The sequence below is a fragment of the Populus nigra genome, chromosome 19, assembly GCF_951802175.1.
Source record: "Populus nigra chromosome 19, ddPopNigr1.1, whole genome shotgun sequence".
NCBI classification, from domain to species: Eukaryota; Viridiplantae; Streptophyta; class Magnoliopsida; order Malpighiales; family Salicaceae; genus Populus; species Populus nigra.
In genome coordinates, this window is record NC_084870.1 from 1,717,320 (window position 1) to 1,736,198 (window position 18,879).

General features: G+C 32.0%; 2 protein-coding genes across 5 annotated transcripts; both read left to right on the forward strand.

Moving 5' to 3' along the window:
* Positions 1–386: 386 nt before the first annotated feature.
* Positions 387–8,712, forward strand: LOC133680312 (uncharacterized). 3 transcript variants are annotated; one of them, XM_062103176.1, is made up of 18 exons: positions 390–1,554; positions 1,644–1,730; positions 1,847–2,051; positions 2,143–2,251; positions 2,977–3,063; positions 3,186–3,267; positions 3,348–3,407; positions 3,490–3,542; positions 4,472–4,638; positions 6,275–6,485; positions 6,646–6,700; positions 6,819–6,875; positions 6,950–7,195; positions 7,451–7,530; positions 7,690–7,746; positions 7,830–7,923; positions 8,070–8,210; positions 8,302–8,712. In XM_062103176.1, the coding sequence occupies exons 1-18, from the start codon at positions 610–612 to the stop codon at positions 8,407–8,409; spliced, it is 2,844 nt and encodes a 947-aa protein (XP_061959160.1). In that variant the 5' UTR covers positions 390–609; the 3' UTR covers positions 8,410–8,712. The 3 variants fall into 3 exon arrangements, 2 of the variants coding, with proteins under 2 accessions (XP_061959160.1, XP_061959161.1); XM_062103177.1 differs by having other exon boundaries at positions 2,155–2,251; XR_009836291.1 differs by lacking the exons at positions 8,070–8,210; positions 8,302–8,712 and having other exon boundaries at positions 387–1,554; positions 6,950–7,130; positions 7,830–7,913.
* A 2,482-nt stretch (positions 8,713–11,194) lies between these two features.
* LOC133679375 (cyclin-dependent kinases regulatory subunit 1) lies at positions 11,195–12,354 on the forward strand. Of its 2 annotated transcripts, none has more exons than XM_062101955.1 (4): positions 11,195–11,353; positions 11,439–11,551; positions 11,689–11,749; positions 11,947–12,354. In XM_062101955.1, the coding sequence occupies exons 2-4, from the start codon at positions 11,499–11,501 to the stop codon at positions 12,085–12,087; spliced, it is 255 nt and encodes an 84-aa protein (XP_061957939.1). In that variant the 5' UTR covers positions 11,195–11,353; positions 11,439–11,498; the 3' UTR covers positions 12,088–12,354. The 2 variants fall into 2 exon arrangements, with proteins under 2 accessions (XP_061957939.1, XP_061957938.1); XM_062101954.1 differs by having other exon boundaries at positions 11,196–11,337.
* Positions 12,355–18,879: the final 6,525 nt, after the last annotated feature.

Sequence of the window (18,879 nt, forward strand, 5' to 3'; positions counted from 1 at the left end):
ATTTTTAAAAAGTAAAAAAAATCATTAACATAAATTTTAACATAAAAAATTATTTAAAAAACACACGAACCACACGAAAAACAAGCTAAGATTCAACTACTTGCGCAGATAACACATCATTGTTCTTCACCTGCTCGTTGCCAAAAACTGTATAATAAATGCATTGCGTCTAAAATATACATGAGTGATTTAACTTTAGTATAAGAGATTTTACACCGAGGTGCCTTTCATGGATATAAACGAGAAGCTTTTATATTGAAGGGTCCAAAGTATACAATATCAAAACTCCAAGGACCGTTTAATAATTAAAAACAAAAGCAAACTCCATTTGGTAAAAGAGAGCAAAAATAAAAATAAAAATAAAATAAACAGTCAATTAAGATAATTTAAGGTGGTCTTACGTATCCCTCTCGCCCTTATTGTCTCTCTCCTCTTCCTCCTCTCTAATAATCCTCTTTTACTTTCAAAACAAACCCTAATTTTTCTTTCATATTTCAGAAATAAATCCAAATAAAAAAAATAACATGCGTATTTGTTGATGCTATTGAAATCTGAAGAAACCCAAAAAGAGAGTGCCTAGTGCCTTTGATTTTTTATATCTCAATCATCATGGCAAACGGTACGGATGCCAAGGATGCGGCAGTGGCAAAGGTCCGACCAGGTCACAAACGAGAGTTTGAGTTTGCTTTCAGGGCCCATTCTGAGATCTGTGGGTCTCTGGGCCGAACCCGGTCCTCTCGGGTCTCCTCTTCTCCAGGCAACAATGGAAGTAACGGTAACAACAGTAAGAAGTTGAAGTCTTCTGGCAGGAAAAAAGGTGGTCTGTTAGAAAAGGGCGAGGGGGTTGCTGTTATTGATTTGGAGGAGGCAAGGGTTGAATCCTTGGCTCCCTTATTTAACAACAATGGTGATGGGGAGATTGTGGAAGTGAAGGAATTTGAAGAAGCAAAGGAAAAGGAAGTTGAATGTGAAGAAAAGAATAATGAGCTGGTGCCGGTTTTGATGGATGGGGTCATGGCAGAAAGTGGGGTTATAGAAAACAAGGGTGGTGGTGAAGTAAAGGAGGGTGATAAGGTTCATGCATGTGAGGAAGGGTCTAGTGGGTTAGTTTTGATTGATGAAGATTCAAAGGCGACGGTGAATAGGTTCTTAGAGAGCAAGAGTGGTTGTGAATTGAAGAAGGATGATGCGTGCGAGGAAGGGACTAGTGGGTTGTCCTCGGTTTCGGTTAAAAATGACGAGGGAGGATATGTTAATGCGTCATTCCAGCCAGTTGTAGTTAATGATGATAGTAAATGTGAGGTGGAAGAAGAAAAACCTTTTAGGAGGTTTACCAGGTCAGCATTGAAGCCGAAGATAGAGCCTTTGGATATATCCTCCTCTGACGGGGTTAAAGTTGATGACACAGGCAGTTCATCTGTTGCTGCTATTACGACCACACCTACGAAGATGTTTGCCATTGATGGATTGAAGAAGTTCCCAACAAAGTTGAAGGATCTTCTTGATTCAGGCATACTCGAGGGACAAAAGGTGAAGTATTTGCGAGGTCCCAAGGTATGACTTAGCATGCCAATATAATTTAGATGAACACCGGAGTTGTTTCTATTGTCTCAGCCTTTAGTTATGTTAAATGTTAATTGTAGGTAAGAGGTCCTGGAGAGAAGGGGTTGCATGGGGTGGTCAAGGAATCGGGAATTTTGTGTTTCTGCGATGATTGCAAAGGAAAGGAAGTGAGTATTTTGTGTACTTTTGAAATGTCAACTATCTTTTTTGTTCAATTTTTTAGTCCGATCTTGGTTATTAGCTTGTATTATTGAGCGCCTTTTGTTTCTAATTGTCAATATAGGTTGTTACTCCTACTATTTTTGAGCTGCATGCGGGCAGTGCAAATAAACGTCCACCAGAGTATATTTTCCTGGAGAATGGAAATACACTCCGAGATGTAATGAATGCATGCAAGAATTCTTCGTTGGATATATTGGATGAAGCTATTCGGCTTTCTATTGGCTTTACACCTTCCAAGAAATCTAATTTCTGTCTGAGCTGCAGAGGTTTCCTTCTCATCATATTGGATATCATTTAATTTTGTTCTGTATAAATATTCTTGACTGTTTTGGTTTGGACATTTTTGATGGATTACAGGGTCAATTACAGGGCCTGGCATCAGGAAATCAAAGGTATTGTGCAGTCAGTGCTTGGAATTGAAAGATTCACAATCTATCTTAGCACCAGAAACAGATACAAAAGAAAGGTATGCTTTTCAGTAAATGATGTTAATATGATATTTAGAACATCTTTTGTTTTAATAAATGGTCTGCTTGTTTTATTGTCACCATCTATTTATCTAGGTCCAATACCTGTTGTTTGTTTACATGTTTTTTCCAGCATGGATAGTGGAGCAGGCGATTAATGAAATGTGATGTGCCTCATAAACCTCCCTGTTTCTATTGGATAAATTATTTTTCTGGTTATCAAATATCAATAATGATTGTGTGCTTTAGACTGTTGTGTTTGGTAGTGACATTTTACAAGCTGTGAAACCATTGAATTTTTTTGCAACACATTATTCATGTAACTTTGGTACTTCTTGTGCTGTGGAACTTGTCCTGCCATCAAAGATAAAGATGAATTCACCCTTCATTAATTAATTAACAGCAAATGTTTTTGTGGATTCTTGTTATTGGTAGATACTAGATCATAAAGGTGTCAAATTTGTTTTGATTTTCCATTTTAGGACACTGATCTTTGGCTGGATTTTAATGCAAAGTTTAGCTGCATGTGCAATCTGTAATTTGATATCATTCAATTACACACATGTGCATGTTAGATGCCTGTATTGCGTGGACATCCAACTACTGATATTTCAAAAACTATTATTTTTGGTTAATGATGAAATAGATTGCAGCCTCCTTTACTGTGCCCATCCTCTTCTCATTAGTTGTTCAAGTTTTGATGTTTTTACTTGATGTATTTCAGAACACCAAGACCACCTCCAGAGTCATCTAGCGCTTTGTTGAAGTCTAGCCCATCACGGAGCAATAGTCAAGGGAGACTTACAAAAAAGTTAGCAATCTACTTGTGTTTCATTATTTTTTTTGCTCCTTTCTTGTTTAGGTTTCTAAGTTCAGCATTTTAATTTGTTTGGGTTGTTTCTTATTTTCCATGTACTCTTTTAATTTTAATAGAGATATTCGAATGCATAAGCTAGTTTTTGAAGAAGAGGTCTTGCCAGATGGAACTGAAGTTGGATATTACTCTCAAGGAAAGGTGGTGCTACTATGATGACATGCCATAATTTGATAGATTTGATTTGTGTGTTGTTTTCTAAGTATAAATGTGTTGGGCAGAAATTGCTGGTAGGCTACAAGAAGGGATTTGGGATTTTCTGTTCATGCTGCAATTCTGAGGTAACTTTTCTTCTGCTGATTTTTTGTTAGCCTGAGTATTTATTCGGTCAGAGATCTAATTTTTTTGACATTTAATGAGTAGGTTAGCCCTTCTCAATTTGAAGCTCATGCTGGTTGGGCATCACGTCGAAAACCGTGAGTATTTATATGTTCAAACTTGGGTGCCTTGAGCCTCCTGGCTCTGTATTATTGCTTGCAATGATGAGTAATATAAAAGTCCAAATGTTAAGCTTTTTATTCCACATGACATGATTTTATTGCTTTTGCAATGTTGGTTAATGATAAAAGTTCAAGATTTAATTATTTTATTCCACATGGCATGGTTTTAATTAGGGGTGTTCATGGGTCGGGTCGGGTCGGGTTGATACCTATAATTGCATGCAACCCAACTTCTGATATTTTACAAATTGTAGACCCAACCCATTCAAAAAATCTTTGGACCCGAGTGTGTTGGATATATCTGGTTGAGCTAAATTTTGTGGATATTATAGATATATGCGGGTTGAGCATATAAATTCCCTTATTCATTGCTGATTCTAAAAAAAATACACTTTCAAAAGCATAAAATTATTTGTCTTTAATCACAATTGATATTGCAATGTGTTTTACAGTAACTGAAACATATAGTTAGCACTAAACATAAAAAAATGATATATTGAAATATAAGATGAAAAAATAATATATAAAAAAAATGAAGAGAGAAAAGGACACTATATATATATATATATATTGAGTATTAGGGTTACTCACTAACTAAATAGGTTATGCAGGTTGGGTCGGGTTGGGCGGTTTTTAAAAATCTCAACCCGCATCCGACTTGTAATATCCATTTATTCGGTTTTTTGACCCACTATTATTTGTAATATCCACATCAACCAACTTTGACGGGTTGAGTCGGTTCATATAATGCAAACATTACAGATGACTCGGTTTTTTTTAACACCCTAGTTTTAATATCTGATTGCTGGTAGGAGTTTTTGGGAAATTTAGACAAATAACAAATTATTTCTTTATCTCCCTTTTCATTTCATTATTTCCTCTTGACTGAACTTTTGTTTGGACAGTTACCTACACATTTACACATCCAATGGCGTGTCTCTTCATGAATTAGCAATATCTCTATCAAAATGTCGGAGGCACTCTACCAAGGAGAATGATGACCTGTGCCAGATCTGTAGAGATGGTGGGAAACTATTGTGTTGTGATGTATGCCCAAGAGCTTTTCACCAAGGTGAACTTTTACTTAGAATATTGCTCTTATCGTTGATGTAATTAATTAAGATGAACTGCACTATTTTGCTCTGGAACTGGTATCTCCGGAATAAGATAGGTGCGATGAGATTGGATTCTTAGAAAAGAGAAGTTACATCCTGAGAAAATAGACAAGGTAGAGCAGGTACAGGACAGATGTAATTATCATGAAATAATGTAAAACTGGAAGTATTTGCTGAGGAGAGTGTCAAAACTTTTCATAGGTTAGCAGGGTGTCTAGCTTACACTACGGATTGTATAAAATCATATAACAGTGCATTGATAGGTTAGATGTATGCTTTTTTCTGTTGGCTCTTTATTGAGACGCAGTTAGATGGATTTGGCTTCAATTTTTTGTTCTTTATATACTCCCAAATGGCTGCAATGTATCAGTTAAAAGCATTATGATGATACTGAGTTATTTAATATACCAAGAAATAAAAGAGATAAGTGCTTTACTAACTCTTGAGTTGTCAAGGATACCTGTGTCTTTGTTTCTGAAACATTATAGATCATAATACTAATTGGATCTGGATACTGATCTCTGGTATGCAGTTTAAGTAGGCTGTCTTGGTCCTGTAACCACCTCATCCCCCTACTGATTATCCTATGCACTGCTTCTTATAATCCTTTATATTAAGCTCCACACTGTGGAAGTTTGTCACTGTTAATGTTGTTTAATCAAAATGAAGATGAATCAATATATGTCTATCGCAGACTTATCCGTTATGGATGCCATTAGATTCGAGTCAACCTTTATATTTTTTTATATCAGCATCTTTCAAATACCAACATAATTGTTTCTTGTGAAAACTTGCCCCTTAATTCTGGCCATTCAACATGACAAATGATTTCATGTATTTACATTGTCACAATTCCATCATAGATATTGGTAGACCTGCTATAACGCCCCTCACCTGATGAGTATGACTAATGTTGGCATTGGTCAACAACTATCACTTTCAACTATCACTAGATGTCAACTATCATCACTTTCTACTATCATTACATAAAGAAAGAGATTCTATACTCTTTCAGCACCTGTGATTTTGGAGATTTGTTTGTTAAGTATGAAGTTGCAGTGGCTTAGGTGGTATTTGCAGAGACTATGGTACCATGGGCCCAGAGTTGGTTAGAAGATTGGGAATAGGAAAAGACAAGGTGTCAGGAACTCATTGTTATGAGTAAAAAGCGAGAGCTTCTAGCCATGGAAATTTGATGTTATTGTAAGCAAGAAAAGAGACAGAATATATGCCGAAATGTCACACACTTCACTTTTGCATGAGATATATTTTTGAAAGGCACTTGCTTCTAAACAAAGTGTGGGAGTGGTCTTTCTCATTTGCACTGTATCATTATACCTACTTTCGTGCATAAATATATACACAATTTCATGTGTCTGCATGTTCAGGCAAGTGTGTACGCATGCATGTTTTCATCTAGCATCAATCTCAAACTAATCTGCTGGTTCAAGCTGTATCTTGGAATGCGAATGAAAAACTAGGATTGTAAATATGGATTTCAGCTTTCTTTATTTGGTCAGCATGTGCAATCTACTTATAATTTGATGAATTACCACTCTTTGTTTGTGTATAATATTTAATTATGCCATGCAGAATGTCTCTCTCTACCTTCAATTCCTAAGGGTAAATGGTACTGCAAATATTGCCTGAATACTTTTGAGAAAGAAAAATTTGTGGAGCGGAATGCCAATGCAATAGCGGCAGGAAGGGTTGCAGGAACTGATCCAATAGAACAAATAACCAGGCGATGCATTCGTATTGTCAAAACTTTTGAGGCTGAAGTTGGTGGATGTGTTTTCTGCAGGTTGAGTTAATTGGTCCTCTAGAATATGATTGAACTTTTTGTCTGTTTGTCTTGTTCTGTAAGAGTTTGGGTGTTTGGTTGCTATGTTTAGCACTGATCTGTGCAGTTCTCTCTCACTTTTTCCTGTTGTAATTTTTTAACATATTTTTAACCTTTGCAGAGGTCATGATTTTGAAAGAACTTTTGGTCCTCGCACTGTGATTATCTGTGATCAGGTATGTTCTGCAAATCAAATTGTACATGTAGTTTAAAAACAATTGGCCTCTACTTCTGTATTTTGTTATTTGTGTTTTTTATTTCAGGCTTGCACTAATATGTGCTTGATTTCTGCAGTGTGAGAAGGAGTTCCATGTTGGCTGTTTAAAGGAACATCAGATGCAAGATCTGAAGGCAATATGTGTTCTTATCACTCAAAATCAAGTTTTTATTCAATGTAAAAAATGCTGACTTGAATTGTTCAACAGGAGTTGCCAACAGGAAAGTGGTTCTGTTGCACTGGATGTGAAAGAATTCATTCTGCGTTGCAGAAATTGGTTAACCGTGGGGAAGAGAAGCTTCCTGATTCTTCCCTGAATTTTATAAAGAAGAAGCACGAGGAAAGTGCCTCGAGTGATGGTGGTGATGATATAAGATGGAGGCTTCTTAGTAAGAAAACAGATCCTTCTGATGTTACTGAATCCCTACTGTCTGAGGCTGTTGCCATTTTCCATGTGAGTCCTGTGTTGAGAATAATCCTGGATGTTCATAATTGTGCCAGAAACATTTTGCTCTTCACTGTGTTAACTTTCACATAACACTTTCTGTTATTTTTGTGGAATGCTGCTTAAGAAGGTCTACAACTGCAGTTGCAGTTTTAGTTCTGTTCAATTTTAAATACTCCTGTCCATTCCTTGTAATGAACAAGGAGGAAGCTTCGATGCTACTAAGCACTAACTTTTCTTTCTTTCTTTTTTCCTGGACTTCAGGAGCGCTTTGCTCCAATAACTGTGGATAAGTCCAAACGTAAACGTGATGACCATGACTTCATTCCGTCCATGGTTAAAGGGTAAGCAGTTCTGCATACTTTGTGGGTGCAAAAAGTACATGTATATTATTCTCTTTTTTTGTTATTATGTAAAAATGTTAGAACTCTATAGTGTCTTTCTGCATGGTTATTTATATTTGTGCCAAATCATTCGTGTGACTAAGTTAATTGTTTTGGCAGCGGGGACATGAAAGGGCAGGATCTAGGTGGCATGTACTGTGCTGTATTGCTGGTTAAGTAAGAATTATCGATGAACCTTTCCTACATTATTTTGTAGAACATCTAATTTTACACACTGAGAAATTTTACATGCCATGCAGCCATGAGGTAGTGTCAGCGGCAGTCATGAGAATTTTTGGCCAGGAACTGGCTGAGCTGCCTATAGTTGCAACAAGTAGCAAATCGCAAGGACAGGTAATAGGCACTATCGACACTTTATTTTACCATAGATGTGTTGATGAACTTGTATTTTGTTTGTACTTTTGCAATTATAGCCTAATTAATTTTTATACGAGAAAACTTTTCCGACTGAAAAACATGTATTCTCTCTCTATCTGCAGGGTTATTTTCAGACATTGTTTACTTGTATTGAAAAGCTACTTGGGTTTCTCAATGTGAAGAATCTTGTACTTCCTGCAGCTGAAGAAGTTGAATCTATTTGGACAAACAAATTTGGGTTTAGCACGATAACTCAAGATGAGGTACGGGTGTTTTTTATGCTTCATGCATGCCTGCGTGCGCACCCACCCACCTTATGTATTATTGACAAATGCTTGTGTTGCTGTATTGCAGCTGATGGAATACAGGAAAAGTTATCAGATAATGGAGTTTCAAGGGTCGCTAATGCTGCAAAAGCCGGTTCCCAAGTGCCGAGTTGTCGGTAAATCAGAAGGCGGCTGAATGTCAGGGTGCTTTTAGTTGATGACAACAATTTTTTTGACGGCCTTTCCCTTCTGTACAGGATATCTTTATTAGGCATCTGTGTACAGTAAAAAATAACTTAAGATATTCTCATAGTTGGAGCAGCTCACAGGCTGTTATAATTCTTTTTGTAGAATTAAACAGGAAGGAAAAAAAAAGGGGGGGATTTTAGAAAGTTGATTAGATATACAGAATTAGGGAGCAGCTTGCGTGTGTCCAAAATTTTGAAGTATCTAAAAATTGATTTCAGAAGCTGAAGCTGCTTTTGTTGCTTTCAAATAATTTTGTTTCAAGCTTTGTGTTAGGGCAACTTGCTGTCCAAAATTTAGTGCTAGTAATCCTCCTTTAGCATAAAATTCAACATTAAAATACAGTCTCCCAGTTGTGAAGTGCAAATAGATAAAAACTAAATTAGTAATCCTACTGTTTTTTCTCTCCCTTTTTTTATTGCCTTCTAATTTAACTATTCAATATTTGAATAATATTAACATTTTAATAATATTGAATTAGTTATTATAATTTATTTCGGTTTGTTTTTCTATAAGATTATTATAATTATAATTTTAAATAAATATCTTGATATTTAGTGTTTGATTTTAAGTTATGATGTTTGGGACAATTTAATATGTTATCTTAATATTAAAAAAAGCTTTTTTAGAGTAAAACCATAGTTATCAAACCCAATTTAGGGTTGACCCTACCAAGAGGGCAGGTTTTGGGTTACACGAGTTGACTTGGGTCAACCTGTGTTAATTTAAAAAAAAATTAAAAAAAAAAATTTAAATTATAATATTTTATATAAAAAAATTAAAAAACAATTCGTGCGAATATAAGCTATACATGTTGTAAATAATGAAATTAAAAAAATTATTTCAAAAGATGTTTTATATCACATCAAAAAGATATTATTTTATCATTTTAAAATGAAATATTTAAATCAAAAATTTTTTTTTATCTTACATTGAAAAAATATAATATTTTTTTTTATTATAAACATAGCGTATATATACTAAATTGCTTCAAATCGTCCATTGAAAAAATAATTTTTTTCTTGTAAACTTAAAATATATATACTAAAAGACTACAAATTCTACATTGAAAAAAATAAAATATTCTTTTAGTATTTATATAGTGATTTTTTAAAATGATTAATAACCAACTAAAAAATATATATAAAAAAAGGTCTCTAACTAGGAGAAAAAACATATTTGAAAAAAATAGAGTCTCTATGAGGTCGCCTCAGTTTGATCGTTTTTTTTGCTCTTATCGATCTTTCATCTTACTCGGATTTGTCCAGCAATCGAGTTCAGAGTCAACTCGCCGAGCCAGTCCAAGTTTAATAATTGTGAGTAAAACTATATTTTTTTACTAGTTGTTCGAGTTGTTTTTAAATTTGCTAAGTCGATTGAGTCATACCAAGGTAACTTCCATTTGTAGATTTTAAGGCTGACTCAGTTTAATAACAATACAAAATAATTCATCTGAGAGTATTTTTTTTATCTTTATTGTTTTTTATATGAACCACAACATAGTATCATCCAATAAATTATTATATATACTAGTTTATTGGCTGCTCTATCATTATAGCTTTGATAACAAAAAAAAAAAGTGTAAAAAAATAATATATAGACCATTAAAAACTTTTTAACATTGTCATCAAACTCAGTATAATAGTTCAAGTTTAAAAAATCATGACCCGACTATTTTCTTAGCATGAGTTTTAAATTAAATCGTGTCAGAGTTGCCTTGACTTAACATTATTCACAAGGTGGGTTCAAAAAACAAGTCAACCTAATACTTACGGATAAAAATAAATAAATAACTCATATTAAAGAATGTAATTGAAAAAATATAAAAAAATAAAAAAACAAGTAAAAAATCTTTTATTACACGATAAAAAATACAAAAATCAATTTATTATCAACTCAATACTAAATAATAAAATTAAATAAAAATAATATATTAAATGATAAAAATTAAAAAAAAAAGAGGGGCAAAACACCCAAAGAAATAAAAATCACATCTTAAATAATAAAATTAAAAATATAATCAAAACATTACGAGAAAAAAACCAAAAAAAATCTAAATAGCTAGTACAAAAACTTGAAGCGTCTATAACAACAAAGCCCAAACTTTCAAATCTAGGTAAATAACTTTATTTTTTTAAAAAAACTTAAAATTAATAAAATAAATCCCCACCTCAGATTCATGACCTCATTATTTCCATGCATTAACCATTGAACTACATATAACTAAATGATTAAAAAAATGTTAATATTAATTATTGTTTTTATAAACAATTAAACCAACCAAAGCAGTAGTAATGTAATATAGTTGGAATACATATCAGTTTGATTTCAGGTTTGTCTTTAATAAAAAAAAAAAGAGTTGTAAATGTGGATGATGAACACGACGAGACTATAATCATTGGTATGGCAATTTCTTTATTAAAAAAAATAAAATAATTTTTAAGGGTGTGTAAGAGTTGGTTTTAACCTTTTTTTTATTAAAATTAATAGTTATTTTTTTGAATTAATATTAAAAATAAATTTTAAAAATTAAAAAAAATATATTATTTTATATAAAAAATATTTTTAAAAACAACTGATACTTCTCTTCCAAACATCATCATACTCTCCTTTACTTTAATTTAAGCAGCCCTGAAATGATAAGACAAAAGCGGGAGAAATTCAAAATTCAAAATTCAAAATTCAAAAACGCCCCCTCCTTCTTTTCCAAATAAATAAATAAATAAATTTAAAAAACATTAACAGGAAGCAGAGCATAATTACTTTCCGATAATACCCCCACATAAATAGTTACTACCATATTGTGCATATAGAGCTCCTCTCCTCAGATACGCTCTCTCACATTTTTGTCGTCCTCTTCCTCTCCTTTCACTCTCTGGTGCATTACACAACGAGTTATTATCTCTCAATGTTTTTTTTTTAGCTAAAATTGTTTAAATTTCTTATTTTTGAAACGAATTGTTCATTTTATTTTCGCAGATCGAGACAAAATAGTGGAGTAACTTCTTGAAGCAAAAAAAAAAAAAAACTCTCTTAAAAATGGGTCAGATCCAGTACTCCGAGAAGTATTTCGATGACACTTTTGAGTACAGGTATTTCTTCTTCTACTTATTGCTACTATTATTTCATTGATTATTATTATTATTATTATTATGGTCGCCGCGGCCATTATTATTAAGTTTTGTTTGGATTGGCAGATTTTTTTTTTTAATTTTTCTTAATCGTACAGGCATGTGGTGCTTCCTCCTGAAGTCGCCAAACTTCTCCCTAAGAATCGCCTCCTCTCTGAAGTAAGTTTTTCCAATTCTTAGGGTTTTTTTTTTATTAGGGTTTGATTTTGTAATTTTTTTTCTTTTTTGTTAACTGTAAAACAGTATTTAAAAATTCGGAAATAATTGAAATACGTTTTTTTAATTGATGACGTGAGTTCGTTGAAAGAATTAATGAAAGGTTTAGGGGTGAAATTTGAAAATATTTTTTTTTGTAGAATGAGTGGCGTGCGATTGGAGTTCAACAAAGCCGTGGGTGGGTCCATTACGCGATCCATCGCCCGGAGCCACACATTATGCTGTTTAGGAGGCCTTTGAACTTTCAGCAGCAACAGGAGAATCAAGTTCTTGCTAAGTGATTAGGTTTTAAGCCGAATACTTATATCTTATCATCATAATCATCATTATTATTATAATAGCTGAAGAAATACCAAAAATGGAAATACTTTGGTTTATGCTCTGCGTAAACGATTTGGGATTTTCTAGTATCGTGTTGTGATTCTCTCTTGTGGAGAATTTTGTCTTCAGGGTTTGTTTCTTTCTTTCTTTTATGTGTTGTTTGATGACGTTGTGGGCACTGGTTAATTAGATGTTGATGGAAGTCTAATGATGGGTTGTTGTAGATATTCTTCTCTGTTTTTGTGGTTGCTACTGCAAGTCTCAGTTTAGATAATTGTCTTTGTTGGTGTGTGGATGGATATTTTTTATAATGTGATGTGTGATTGAACTGTAGTTTCTTGACAACGGTATGCACTATCATTAGGGGTGGAGGAAATACTAGCCTGGAAAATCTAGTTGAAGGTTGGCATGAGAAGTAAAGAATTTAAGGCGGCATGCCTTGTTCTGAGTATGTTTCTTACTGAGATTAAGGTATCCAGTGTTTCTGTGGTGCCCTTCATTTTGTTGCCTTGTTGGAAGGAGAGATTGTTAATGCAGATTGTTTCTGGTGTTCTGTAATTGTTGTTGTTGTGGTGGATTAGGAGTATCTATACTAGAATTCAACATGACCCTCCTTCACAATAGATCGTGGACGATGGATTTGGTAAGAAGCATCCATTTCGATAATGAAGAAGCTTTTGCTCAAGATGTGAGTCTTGGTTATGGATGGTGGATTTGATGAGATCTTTAGCATCCACTTTAGAAGCTGTTGTTCAAAATGTGAGTCGTGATCATGGATGGTGGATTTGATACGATCTTTATCATCCATTTTGATAATCAAGAGGCTTTTCTTAAAAAAACTAGTAATGTGGAACTAAATTTGCCCTTTGCCATTGGTGTGGCATTGTGATTGTTGTGTTTCCTGTTAAATAGTTCTCCTAAAGCCCCTCTAAAAGTGCTGATGAGAAAATGCACTGGGAGGCCATTTCTTCTCTTTTAGATCGGAGCAAAATAGATGAAGTAGGTTTTACAAGAACACAAAAAGAGAGAATGCAATTTTTAAGTTTCATTTTATCGTTTGTTGTATTGCTTTTTTTTCCCTGTCTGAAGGGACCCGATTTTATTTGCTCCTCCATAAATTTGAGATCTCCAAATCAAACACATCAAATTTAGCAACAGGCAGGGTGAGTCGTTTTAGTTTTTTGTTTTTAAAAAAGCAAATTTGAAAACAAGATTTTTGAACATAAAAAACTTGATGTGAGTGATTGTTGGTTTTGCATTAATAAATTTCGAAACAAACAAGTTTTATTTTTGAAAATAAAGGTAGTGTTTGTTTATTATTTCAGGATAAAAAACACAAAGATAATATAAATAGAGATGATATAAAAAAACAAAGATAAAAAAACAAAGCTTCTATAAAAGAAATAAGGATAAAATAAGAAAATAAAAAGAATGAGGATTGAAATTGACAGAGAACAAACAAAGAGGATGATTATGCACTTTAGTTGTCAGGAGAGAGAAAAAAAAATACAAATAATTGATCATTGATGACAATTCAATCATATCCTTCTACACGCATTGCACCATGTGAAAAAAGAGGGCATGACCCCATATCTAGGGAGATGGTGGATGATTAGATTTGGCCATCGAGCCGCGTCACACGCTCCACTTGAATGGTGTAAACGTCACCTCCACGTTGGTGTATGTGGAACACGCGCCAATAATTTTTTGATTAAAAAATAAAAAATAAAACATGAAAATATCAAAATGCCCCATGGTTCTCTTAATCACACAAAATACCCATGTGCATATACCAAAATATCTTCAAAGGCAAAGCTTTTTGTTTTGTTTTTTTAGGATAAAAGGGTTATTTTATTGCACATGATAATTGAAAAAAACCAAAATACCCTTGTCTAGTAGCCCATTTTTTTGATATTGGGGGCAAATAAGTATTTTTGCTATTATAAATATTGTAAAAAACCAAGAAAATCGTAGGTCAATAGTTCTAAATTTTATTGATTTTAGAGGTAAAATAGTATTTTTATTGTGTTAAAAAACTTATAAAGACACATACATCCCTAAATAATCTTCTAATGACCACTCATGAGCTAGAAGAAAAGATTTAAATTGAAGTCACTTAAAAATAAAAAAATAATTTCATTGTCAAAATTAACAATAATTTATATACAGAGATATAAATCTCCACACCATTTAGCTTTTTTTTATAATATAGCTCAGCTATCTTCCAAGTTTGCCCATATAATGCTATACAACTAAAGGAAGCGCTGCGTATTGTCCACTCAAAACGATGCGCATGACTATGGTAACTAAAGCAATGGTAATTTATTCAATTCAAATCGAAAAGCTGATTGTAATATTGCCCTTTAAACTAGGAATTAGGAGCTAGGTGGTTTTTTCACCATAATCCTGGAATAGAATATTTTAATACCTACTATCCAAGGAATTTTTCATATGTTATTTCAATTTAATTATTTAACATTTAATTTATTTTAAACTTTTTTTTTCTTTTCTAGTCTTTTGGATTGTCCATAATTATTTCAGTTTCATCTTTTAATATTTGATTTTTTTAAAATTAGTTTTCATACTTTCTTTTCATTTTCTTTCTATTATGTTATCCTAATCTTTTTATTTTTTCACAATTTCATTCTTCATGAGTTTTTTCCAATCAAATTTAATCCCTATTTTTTATTGCTATCTGTTTTTCTTTGGCAAGTTTTCTAAATTGTTTTTTTTTAATTATTTCATCATTCAATTAGATTGTTTGAGAATCAAGCTTATTGATTGAACCCAGTCTAAGGATTTCACAATTTTCACGATTACGAGGTTTGCGAGTAACTCTAGTTGACTCATATTTCTTTCTATTGCTTTTTTAAATTAAATTTATTTTTTAAACCTTCAACATTAAGTCGATCAATAATCAAGCTTCAAAATATTATTCAATTTACTTTCGAACGTGTTTATCCTAGTATCATGTCCGAGTCAAATATTTTGTATCTTGACTTGGATGGGCTCGAGTTGAGTTTTTATTTACCTTTTAAAATTATATATATATTTTTTAATTTTCATCATTCAACATTTTATTTTCTAGAGACTGAGCTTCATCTTTTTCCTTTTCCTTTTTTTTGTGGAGTTATCGTGTTTTTATTTGACTTATAAGAATTTGTATTCAAAATCTTTTTCCTGCATTGTTTCCCATGAGATTATACAAATTCTATGTCCATGATAATAAAGTTTACGAGTTAACATGGTTTAACTGGGTTTTTTTGTTGTCTTTTTGAATTTTGTTAAAAAATTTCCTTTCATTGTTGAGTTGTTTAATAATCCAGGTTGACTAAGATCAGGCTCTTTTAACTTTTTTTTTGTTGTTATTTTTTTGTTTGTTTATTTATTATTGTTGTATTTTTTAATCATATTATTTAAATTACCAATTGAACCAATGACTCGGCTCTCAGATTTTTTTTCCTTGGCATTCTTCCTTTTTTTTAATGTTGAAAGAAATTTTTCCTGGCCTACAATGGAGCACGAGCTATAAAACTAGTATAAAGCTAAAACTAAAGGCAAAAACAAACTTAATTTATTATTCACTGCAATAGTAAAATGAAGGTTTTTACCCTTACCATAAAAAACATTTTGCCTTTGTTCTGGGGGTATTTTTATCATTTCACATGACATATTAATCATTAAAGGATTGTCTAGAGGTATAATTGCAGTTTTCTTGTTTTTAAGCATAGTAAGATGTCCTAATTAACCCCAAATTCAAAAAATTATAAAAATAATGAATAAGGGGCATAATTGTCTTTTCATGTATTTATGTACAGTAAATTGACAAGTATATCTTTGGATTCGAAAAATTTAAACCATAAGTTTAGGGGCCTTTTGATTTTTTTTTATAATCACCGAGCTATTCAATAATATTTTTATCTTTTAACATCGATTAAATATTATTTAATTCTTAAAACTACTAAAACAAGGGAGGCGCTCACATCTTTTGAGCAACGTGTGTGCCGCCTTTTTTGGTTAAAATACCCTCCTAGCATGTCGTTGGATATGATGATGCATCCTTTTCATCCCGGTATAGAGTGTGTAGGTGGTTGTGGAGCGGTTTGTCATTGATCAACTTTTTTTCCCCTTTTCTTTCCTCTTTCCTACCCCAAAAACTACAGGTTACTCCTTTTCAGTTTTGATATTCCAACTTCAATTCTTATTCTTTTAATTTTTAATTTCTCTCATTGGCTTTTTTGTTAGCATTTTGATGTTTTTGATTCCATCATTTAATCTAAGTTTATGGTTTATTGTTTATTCTAATTTGGTCTTTATTTTTTGAAATTTTTTTTGTCCTTTTGTTAGATTTATTTTTCTTTTCATTCTAACTCTTCAATCATTTTTTTTCTTGCCATCTAATTTATTTCTTATTTTGATTTTCACCTTCATTCTTTTAATGACTTTTTTAATTTTATTTCAGATCCTTTCATGTAATTTTTTTTTTTCTGATTTCATCATTCACCATTTGATTTCCTTAGGATTGAGCTTATTAGTGTTTCATTGTATGGTGCTTTCGGTCTAATGAGCCGGGTTTGAAAAGTTAATACGGGTTGACGTCCTCTTTTTTTTTCTTATTTTTTTTTTCGATTTCATCATTTAACATTAGTTTTTTCCTTTAAAAAATAGCTTTGTGGTTTTCTTCAATTTTTTTTTCGAGTTATCTTGATCTCATAACCTGAACCATGAGTTTAATAGGTTAACTCGGGTTAACTCGCTTCTTATTACCCATGTTACATGTCTATAAAACCACCTTGGATTGACTCAAGTCGAGGTTTTTTTTTATCTTTTTTTTATTTAATTACGTACGTTTAAAGGTTTTTCTTCCATGTTATTGTGGTTCCTTTTTTTAATTTTGTTTGTTTACTATCTTTGCTAATTTTTTTATCTTGTGATTAAAATAAAACTAACTTATTAAACTCATTCGGAGCTATAACCAAAGTCATTTATTTTTCTTATTTCTTTAAAAACAAGCTTGCATAACTTAGACATTGTTTTTTACATAGAAAGCACGAGCCCGTTTAGTGTGTATGTAAGTTATAAGCATGGAGCTTAATGTGAATTTTTCTTTATCTATAAGGAGCCATGGTAAAACTTCTTTAAAATTGTTTTATAGAACAAATTCAAAAATTCTAGGCTATTTTGATCACATGTGTTGTCTCTGGCCTTCATTTCTAGTTGTGCTTCAGTATTTTTTTGCAATGAAGATTTGATTTTAAAATGTTATTAAAAAGAAAATAAAAAGGTCTGAGCTAAATGAATTATAATTATTAGATTCGATGTAAAGATTGATTCAGAAAATGATATGAATTAATGAGTCATTGAGTTGGGATAACCTTTTTATTAAAACAATGTCATTTTGTTTTCTTATTGATTCAATTAAGTTTGGATATAATTTGGTTGTGCTAAATGAGTTTCTAATAATCCAATTGAATAAATTAAGTTTTATCATGTCATGTCCCACTGAAATCAGATATGAGTTTTTCAAATGAATTCATTGAAGCAAATGAGATTAAAAAAAAGCTAAAGGATAAGGAGAAAATACTATAACCTAAGAGACATTTCACTATTAATTGGAATACTGAATTGATGCAGTTGTCCTTCACTTAAAAAAACTTTAAACTAGGCAGTGAGGGTAAGGTTGTTTTTTCATTATGACACAATTATCTTTTACAAATTGATTAATCATTTAACTTTTTATTGCATAGTAAAATTACTAACTTAATCATAAAAAAATATAATGCCTATTATTTATGGGCATTTTGGTCATTTCAATTTTTTTAAAAATAGTGTAATTACTTTGATACCCTTAAAGACAAAATCAACATAACTCTCTTATAAGGTTTTTTTTTGGTCATTTTACATTGATTTTATTGTCATTTATCTATATTAAGTATTATTAAAAAAAACCTACGCACACGCCAATGTGTAGATGGCCCTCACACCATTTGAGCAGCATATGCGGGGCCATTCAACCATAAAATGCCACCTTCCATGACGATGTTTTAAAGGTTTTGGCGCCCTTGAAATGATGGAGTGACGCGTGGTCCAAACACGCCTCTAGTTTAGAGTTGACAACCATTTCTTTTCATTTTTCTTTCTCTCTCTCCACCTTGAAATTTAGCCCCAACCTCTTTAAAGATTCAGGCCAACCCCTGCAATTTATTTTTTCTTTTTATTTGGTCCCTACCCTTTTTATTACTATTATTTAAATCTTGAATAATCTATAAAAATTACAAAAGCTTTTCATTTTCACCATTGTCATTTTTTAATCTATAAATAATCTATTAAATTTTAAATGTTTTTCAATTTCACTCCCTACAAATTCTTAACTATTCAAATTTGATCCTCATTCTTTTGATTGCTATTTGTTTTGTCCGGGATCATTTTTTTTTTATAATTTCATCCTCGTTGAGTTTTTTTTTCAATCAAATCTTACCCCCCTTATTTTTGTTGCTATCTTTTTTTTGTTGTTGCAAGTTTTTTTATTAATATATTTTTTCACAATTTTATTCTTCAAAACTAAATTAGTTAGGAATTAAGTTTCTTTATTAAACTTGAGTCTAGAATTTTATAGGTTGCAGGTTTTAGATATTAAACCAGGTTTAGAAGGTTCGACCGAGTTTACTTACTTTTTTCCTTTTTTTTAATAAGATTTTTTCTTATTTTTTAAAATCTTTTTTATAGTTTTGCTTTGTTATTTTTTACGGTTT